The 7748-nt window shown below is 37.2% G+C and overlaps 2 protein-coding genes across 5 annotated transcripts; one reads left to right on the top strand and one right to left on the bottom strand.

The window, feature by feature from the left end:
* Window positions 1-803: 803 nt before the first annotated feature.
* Window positions 804-2960, bottom strand: LOC125477182. Of its 2 annotated transcripts, XR_007258348.1 has the most exons (3): window positions 2486-2960; window positions 1129-2247; window positions 804-982 (listed from the first exon to the last, which is right to left on the bottom strand). XR_007258348.1 is itself a non-coding variant. In XM_048584148.1 (2 exons), the coding sequence occupies exons 1-2, from the start codon at window positions 1392-1394 to the stop codon at window positions 940-942; spliced, it is 309 nt and encodes a 102-aa protein (XP_048440105.1). In that variant the 5' UTR covers window positions 1395-2314; the 3' UTR covers window positions 804-939. The 2 variants fall into 2 exon arrangements, 1 of the variants encoding a protein (XP_048440105.1); XM_048584148.1 differs by lacking the exon at window positions 2486-2960 and having other exon boundaries at window positions 1129-2314.
* An 878-nt stretch (window positions 2961-3838) lies between these two features.
* LOC103928853 (GTP-binding protein At2g22870) lies at window positions 3839-7624 on the top strand. 3 transcript variants are annotated; one of them, XM_048584143.1, is made up of 7 exons: window positions 3839-4024; window positions 4199-4275; window positions 4696-4871; window positions 5062-5766; window positions 5856-5925; window positions 6929-7091; window positions 7175-7624. In XM_048584143.1, exons 4-7 carry the CDS (start codon window positions 5295-5297, stop codon window positions 7382-7384), a joined length of 915 nt encoding a protein of 304 aa, XP_048440100.1. In that variant the 5' UTR covers window positions 3839-4024; window positions 4199-4275; window positions 4696-4871; window positions 5062-5294; the 3' UTR covers window positions 7385-7624. The 3 variants fall into 3 exon arrangements, with proteins under 3 accessions (XP_048440100.1, XP_009336229.2, XP_009336230.2); XM_009337954.3 differs by lacking the exon at window positions 4199-4275; XM_009337955.3 differs by lacking the exon at window positions 4199-4275 and having other exon boundaries at window positions 4682-4871.
* The last annotated feature ends 124 nt before the right edge of the window (window positions 7625-7748 follow it).

Genomic DNA, 7748 nt, shown 5'->3' with positions numbered 1-7748 from the left:
AAAGGGCTTTGCCTGTTCCACATGGATGTAATCCTTTGTCTTGAGAACCTGCAAAACAGTGAGTACAATCACGATCGAACCAGATTATTAAGCATTTCAAACTACACACCCACAATTTGGACAAGAACATTTAAATATACGAAAACACAGTATTAAACTTAATGGCTACTAAGCCTTATTTTATTACTATTTTCTTTTTCTTTTTCAATTTGAAACATATATGGGGCGTTCACATGGGAGAAATGAGAGAAGAAGCTCAAATAAAACGAAAGCTCAAGTAAAGTCTGGAGACACTTGGCAACAGCCCTATACGAAACTCAAGAGTTGGTTTTTAATAATAACAGAAAGCTGATATCAGAATGTCTGATGATAAATAATAGATAATCGATATCACAGAAAAACAATCAGCAATTTTAACTTACGAATTGTATGACATGAGAATTATGAAAAACCTGTTTACCAGTACACAACCATTTTCTCCAAGTGGATAGAGGGTTTAGGGTTTTATTATGAAGCATGCATACCTGGTGCGGGAAGAGCATCCACTGTTCTCAAGAAGACGAGTATCTTCAGCGCACGGCATGCTCTGATTTCGACATTACGGTCAACAACTTGAATGGCATCAACTTCTTCCTGGATGCTTGCCTCCACTATCAGTGCATCCACCTCCATGGGTTGGGCGTCCAACTTATTATTTGGTGACCTGCATAATGCATCCATCTGTAGCAACGCATCTTCATCATCAGTTTTATCCATAAGCCTTGACCGGACGTTAAACATCAGCTGACACCTTGTAAATATCTCATTATTACAGGTTCAGTGCTTCGAAGGGGTTCAATTTCTTTAGTAAAATTTGGCTCCAGAGAGGATTCTACATCCTTCAATGGTACCGCAGAAACATTGTTTTGCTCATTTTCGGAAACCCTTGTTGTACTTGTATCAAATGTTCCAGTGTGCAGATAAATCAGTTCTGCTGACATGCCTGATAAACATCAAAACGAATTCAGGTGGCTTGTACAGATTTTGTGAAGTAAATCAATCGTTCACATTTCTACTGGTCTTCCAAAATAAACCAATAAATGACTTGCAGTAATTGGATACACATACGTCTAAGTATAATTACTGTACCAGTATATATGGCTATCCAATGCACCAACTGTCCCATTTAAACATTCTAATACTGGAGAAATGGATTCAATCAGCTCATGCTCCTGTGGCTTTGTTTGTTTGATCTCCATATCGCCCAAATGGTAGCCATTCTCGTTGGGAGAAACCATTGTACTATCATCCCCACAACGCGGACCTGACATACGACCAGCATTTTCTGAGCCGCCCATGGATGCTAAATTTGATAAATTACGGTCTTCAAAATCCAAGTGATCGCTGCAGGCCATAGGCTCCTGAACCGCAAACAGGTTTGACTCTTCAAATAGTCCAGGAGTTGATGGAGCTTGAGCATATGTAACAAAATCAGTATTTGCAGCTAGGACATCATTCTGTTCAAAAGGGGTATAAAAAAAAAAAATTCATCTGGAGGCAAGAATTGTATTATACAGAATTGTACATGAATCGCACTTCCCTCCACCCCTCAACAACAACGAAAAAAAAAAAAAAACAGAATAGAACCTCCTTGCTTATACATGGTAAATGAAGAATAATTAGGACAAGACTTTAAAAAGAAAGACGAGGAGTTGTATGGTTTCTGAAGTTCCAGGTATCCCCTCATACATATCATGCACTTCCAGAGGTGTTACTGATTGGCCCAATGTTTGAGGATCACCACTGAAATAGTAGAGAATGAATACGGTACATCAGAAAATTCGTAGTGTCCCAAGTCATTCCATGGATCAAAGAAATAAAGAAACCACAAAACCATCCACATAACTGCACAACAGGGACCAACCTCTTCAACATGAAGAAAAAAAATTCCAAATGAACAAATCAAATCATTGAGGACAGAAACACCCAACTTTAATATGATAACAGGCATACCACTCATAGCTTTCTTCTGCAGCTTAATGACATTGGGAAAAAACTAATTTTGCTTATAAGTTAAAATAAGGAATCGCCACCAGCAATCATATTTACAGATTATTGGATTCCAGACGGATCAATAACAAATTTCAGCGTTCAATTTTACCATGATAACTAGAGCTAAAACATGAGAATTTACACTTGGGGGCACACCAAGCAGAAGATGGCTGGACAACCTGAGAGCAATTGGAACTTCAGGAAAAAGAATAGAATCTGCACACAAAGATAGACCATGAAGTAGACGAGTGGATAGATGAATTTGACATCATAAAAAAATAAAATAAAAATAAAAAAAAGCAATACTAAAAATAGAAAAATAACTGAGATTACTGACATTGGAAAAGAAAATAATACTACCTAAATCCCCAAATTATAACCCAAAAACAAAATTTGAGTTAAGAAAGTATTCAGAATTCTAAGAACAATATTTCATATTGAGAAAGCATATGACCCTGACTGGAACTAGCTAAAAAACTAGAAAGTTTTCTATGAATGGATGTAGACAACAAAAGCCGGAGCACGGTGCTCAGATCTCAGACGAAGATGATAAAAGATCTCCCTTATTTGTTAACTGCATCAGTTTTTTATCTTTCTTAGGTCTTGATTTATAGAACAAAAACTGGATAACAAGCCCTGTGTAACTAAATTACTAAAACAATCCTAGCTTTGAAAACCCTGAGATAATAATACCCGGAGCATAAGCAAAGTTAACGCATAAGTAAAAATACTTGAGAACCAGAAAACCCTATATTACGATAATCCTGGTCCATTCTGCATCAGGTAGACTTCTGGGCATCATTTTGGGCCTCGGTCTCTTTAGAACTCATGGATAAGTAGCTTTGTCATATCTTTTGACATATTTGGTATAAGTGCATTCTGCATCAGGTAGCTTATCCATGAAATTTTGTTGCTGCGTTTTAAAAAAAAGGAATGAATCTATGGGTTTCAGCCTTATGGTTTGATTTGGAAATTTAAAGCGCCCCATGAAGTCAAAGTCTTTACTTGGTTAGCGGCTCATGGGAAGGTTAACACTTGCAACATGCTTCAAAAAAGGAGACCCAATTCTAACCTATGCCCTCAATGGTGTCTGCTGATGGCATATTTTTACGTTGTCCGGTGACTTTGAATATATGGCTGCATTTGTTTAGGGAATTTCGGATTAGTTGGTTTGTATCCATAGCTTGCTCTTACCTGGGGAAGAAAACTAAGACTTTATGGGGCTGCACGGTTTTGGTTATGTTCTAGGTAATGTGGATGGAAAGAAATAGGATAGTCTATGAGGATTTTCCGGCAGCAGAGGAGACAAGTTTTTGGCTTGACTGGAAAGCTGCAACAGTCAGCAATAAAAGTTTTTCTAACTGTCTCAATTTCAGGGGGACTCTATTTGTTTTCTCGATTTTAACTTGTGTTTTTCTTTGTTCTCAGAAGCAATAAAACTTTGTTTCTTTCTCCAAAAATAATTTGTCTGAAAGACTTCCATGTTAGTTTCTTTAGTCCTCGAACTTAATAATGTGTTGTCCCATTTTAGTCCTTGGTCATTGCTACAATTCAAATCGAAGAATTTTAGTCGTCAAAATATATCAAATAAATGAACGGTTCATTATGAATATATTACTTAACACTCACAGTTAACTTGTTCTATAAATTTAGATGATTCAATACATTGATGATATTTAATGAAAATTAAAAAAAAAAAAGAATGATTTTTGTTCTAAAATTTTTACGTAAAAATACGTTATTTACAAATAATGAAATATATGGATGGGGTCAAGTATTTTCCTTTAAAAAAAATAATAAATACAAAATAAAGTTAAAAATGAAGAACCCGAAAGAATTACATCCCCGTCTGTTTTTTCAATTTGCGGTCTCTCTCTCCATATCCAGAAGCAGAAACCAGAAGAAGAGGGTTTTAACTTGAAAGCCATCCATTTCTGCCGACCTCATCCACTTCACTTGCAGCAGGTACTGCAGTGCGCTCACCACCATCAAGGTCAGCGCTTACCCTTCTCTGTCTCCACTTTAGCTCAATATTTTCCCTTTCATCCTTTCTGCCAGTAAAGTTTCAATAGGGATGCATTTGGCAACGCATTAATCTCTACTTTTTACCCAAATTTAATGTAAAACTGAAATATAATGAAGAATGTCTTTTTATTTTTGTTTTCAGTTTCTGGAGGTTCATGTTTTAGCTTTAGCTAGTATTGTAACTATTGAATGATGGGCTGTTGCAGTTAGCACTCTCCGGTTTGATCGAATTTACACTTCTGTTTCAGCAATTAATTTTTTTGTATGGATTATGATATTACAAGTGTGCATTCAATGAATTTTGTTCCAATGTAATAATAATGATTATATAATTGTTGAATTGAACTGATTCAATTGAATTGAAAAGAGTTAGTCGAAGGAAATGGCATCTAATTCAACGTTATATGCTTCATTAATGAAAAAAGTTAGTCGCAGGAAGGTTTGAAGCTTTATCGAGTTTGCTTTTGATTTTTTGTAAACACTGTCATGCTGTGTTTTATCTCTATAGAAAGTGCGGGAAAAAAAACCCAGTTAAACCCTGCTTTGTAAAATTTCAGTGAATTGGAAACCTTGATTTGTTGAGTTGAGTGTTGTTCATCGTAGAAGTTGATGTTTATTGTTAAAGTTTCGAAATTGCAGGACGTGGTGAACAATTTGAAGGCTGATACACGGGATGCAGGGAAGGTGTTTGTTAAATGTTCTGGAAGATTGTTCGGCTCCTAGCAAACCATCCTCGCTTTGTCATTACCTTGATGACTGCTGATAGAAAAGCTGAACAATCATTAGGGTCGGTGTTTCCGCTTCTAGTTTCCCAAGTAAGTTTTTCTTTATGATTAATGTGTTTTCTCTAAGGCCAAAGACTTGAATTAAGATATGATTAGCATATTGGTTGGAGCCTTAATGACTGGGGTAATTTCTTAGTGGCTATCATTCTCGTTCTCCTCAAATCCTCATAAACCTTGATGCATCATATGACATCTACCCCATTAATTTTATTTGTTACAGGTCAATTAATGATGGAGTTTCAATTGTTTGAAGACTTGGAGTACCAATTTGCAGATTTCCATGTTTAAAAAATTTTAAGGTAAAAAAAACCAAACCAACAAAACCGAATCGAAAAGAACTGAAAGATAAACAGAACCGAACTGAACAGTAATAGAAAAAATCCAAGCCTCCATTGTCACAAAAATAGCCTTTTCCATAACCTCACAAAATAAAACCTCTCTTGAACCCATACAATGTTACTCAGAAACCGCCTCCTAACCCTGCAAATCACTTCCTTCTTATCACTGCCTCTTTCCCCACCTATCAAAACCCAACCTTCCACCCTCTCCTTCCGAACCCTCCTCTCAAACCCAACCCATCCGAGCCAAAACCCAAACCCAAAACGCCATGTCCTTGCTCCAAAGGCCAAGGCTAACTCAACAATCCTGGACAAGAACGTCCTGTTCATGTCGCCCGGGGTCGACCCGGCCGAGGAGGTGACCGAAAATATGGTCCTACCCGGTTCGAACATTGTGCTCGGACCGTACGCTGGTGATGCCAAGATTAAGGAGGTGGAGTTCGTGAAAAGCAGTGCCAGAGCTAAGGATTGCCCAAAACATGATCGACCCGAATTCGCTATTCTGGGTCGGTCCAATGTGGGCAAGTCCTCACTCATTAATTCCTTGGTTCGCAAGAAGGATGTTGCTCTTACATCTAAGAAACCAGGTTTCTGATTTTCTTAAAGGTTCGAATTTTTTAAAGTTTGAATGTGTTTTGGTATCTGGGTTTTGCTTATTTTTGTGAAATTTGTGCAGGGAAGACTAAGCTCATCAATCATTTCTTGGTCAACAAAAGTTGGTACTTTGTGGATTTGCCTGGTTATGGGTAAGGCCCTTCCTTCTTTTGTATGCAAAGAGAGTTTCAGCTTTTGACCTTTTATCTCCTAGGTTATGTTATCTCCATTTGCGACTGTTTGGACTGATTTGTGCATCGCTCAAGAAAATTTCAAACTTTATGGGAATTAGCGCTGGATCAGTTGGGTTTGGGTTTCTTCCTACAATGCAAGTCAGTATATGTATCAGTGAACTAATGAAGAATACAAATTAGTATAGGAAGACGCTCTACACACATGAAACTAAGTTTTCACTTACAAACTGTTATCCTGCATAATGTATGACATGTATTCCACTGCCTGCAGCATCGTAATGAATACAGCACACTTGCCAACCAACTCTCTGTAGTATCCCAAGTCCCAGGTTGTCGGGGTCAGGGCGTTGGTGACTTGAGGTTTTTACAAATGCTGAATATCTATGTCCTATGATATTATTCTTAATGGGCCCAATAGTTTTTAATCTAAGCTACTAAATTTCCATCATGTCACTCAATGACACTGGAAAATGGTTACTTTTATGAACCTGTAGTTTAAGCTGAATTTTATATAAGCTGAACTCCATGGACATAGCTGAGCATGTACTCATCTTTATCCTCATTTAACAAATTTAGACATAATTCATGCTAACATTGACTAAGAGACCTTATTTTGTGACGTAGAGATTATCACTGAACGATCAGTCAAGAGCATAGTTAGGTGGCCCTTTCCATTTTCTGGTTGTCGTTCTTTTGAAGTTTAAAACTTTCAATTTTAACGTGGGTTGCTGTTCTGGTACCAGCTGTTTGCTTACGAGATTGCTAAATTCCTTTAATTGCTTTTTTCTAATGTTTGTTGAATTCATACATAAGTAAAACATTTAATGCAGAACAATAAGGAATTAATCCTGTTATTTCAGTATTCTTTATAGTTTCTGTATCGATATACAGTAATTGATAAAATACATTTGCCTCCTCCTCTTTTTCATTTTCTTATGTCTAGTGATTTCTTTGTTGGTAGGTTTGCTAAAGCTCCAGATGCTGCTCGAATGGATTGGTCTGCATTCACAAAAGGTTTCTTTTTGAGCAGAGATACTCTTGTTACCGTCCTACTCCTTGTTGATGCTAGTGTTCCGCCTCAGAAAATCGACCTAGACTGCGCTAATTGGCTTGGACGTAACAATGTACACGGCTCTTCGATATGAATTACCTTTATGTTAACCTCTTCATAAATTGCTCATAATTTGTATGCTCTTTCTTCTTTTAGATACCCATGACTTTTGTCTTCACCAAGTGTGACAAAATGAGGGCGGGCAAAGGTAAAAGGGCAGATGAGAACCTCAGGGATTTTCAACAGTTTATCAATGACAACTACCGCGTACCTCCTCCGTGGATCATGACTAGCAGTGTAACTGGCTTGGGCAGGGATGAACTTTTGCTCCACATGTCGCAACTTAGAAACTACTGGGACCAATAGCTCTGCACGACCATAATATTGGCCGATATCATCCTCAACTTCAGAAGGGACATGAAGAACAAGGAACTTCCGCTAGGCTGCTCATAGTTTTTTTACTTTTTGTGCTAACAGTCTTGTTACTGGTTACCATAAACGCTTGAAAGAATTCCCCGGCTAAAAGTAATTCAGATTTGTAATTGTGGCTGTGGAAACTGGAAGATGTGTTGTTCTTTGCGTATATATAGATGGATGATTTTCTCAGATTATGCAGAAACACATATTCAGTTTCATCTGTGTGCCCTTATCTATGGAATGGGAAAAAGTAAATATAAGTAATATTTTAAAGATGCAATTGGAACTAGTAAATTATGATATTTTTCAAATG

This window comes from the organism of the source record quoted next, unplaced genomic scaffold (genome assembly GCF_019419815.1).
Source record: "Pyrus x bretschneideri cultivar Hongxiangsu unplaced genomic scaffold, Pyrus_bretschneideri_v1 Contig20, whole genome shotgun sequence".
Lineage (NCBI taxonomy): Eukaryota > Viridiplantae > Streptophyta > Magnoliopsida > Rosales > Rosaceae > Pyrus > Pyrus x bretschneideri.
The sequence above is the reverse complement of the archived record's forward strand: the minus strand, read 5'-3'. Positions and strand labels throughout refer to the sequence as shown.

Coding starts and splice junctions, on each gene's coding strand:
- LOC125477182 (XM_048584148.1), bottom strand. CDS start 1,394: ATGGCCTGCAGCGATCACTTGGATTTTGAAGACCGTAATTTATCAAAT. Junction 983..1,128: donor TTGGATAGCCATATATACTG/GTACAGTAATTA, acceptor GATGTTTATCAG/GCATGTCAGCAGAACTGATT.
- LOC103928853 (XM_009337954.3), top strand. CDS start 5,295: ATGTTACTCAGAAACCGCCTCCTAACCCTGCAAATCACTTCCTTCTTA. Junction 5,767..5,855: donor TCTTACATCTAAGAAACCAG/GTTTCTGATTTT, acceptor AAATTTGTGCAG/GGAAGACTAAGCTCATCAAT. Junction 7,092..7,174: donor ATTGGCTTGGACGTAACAAT/GTACACGGCTCT, acceptor TTCTTCTTTTAG/ATACCCATGACTTTTGTCTT.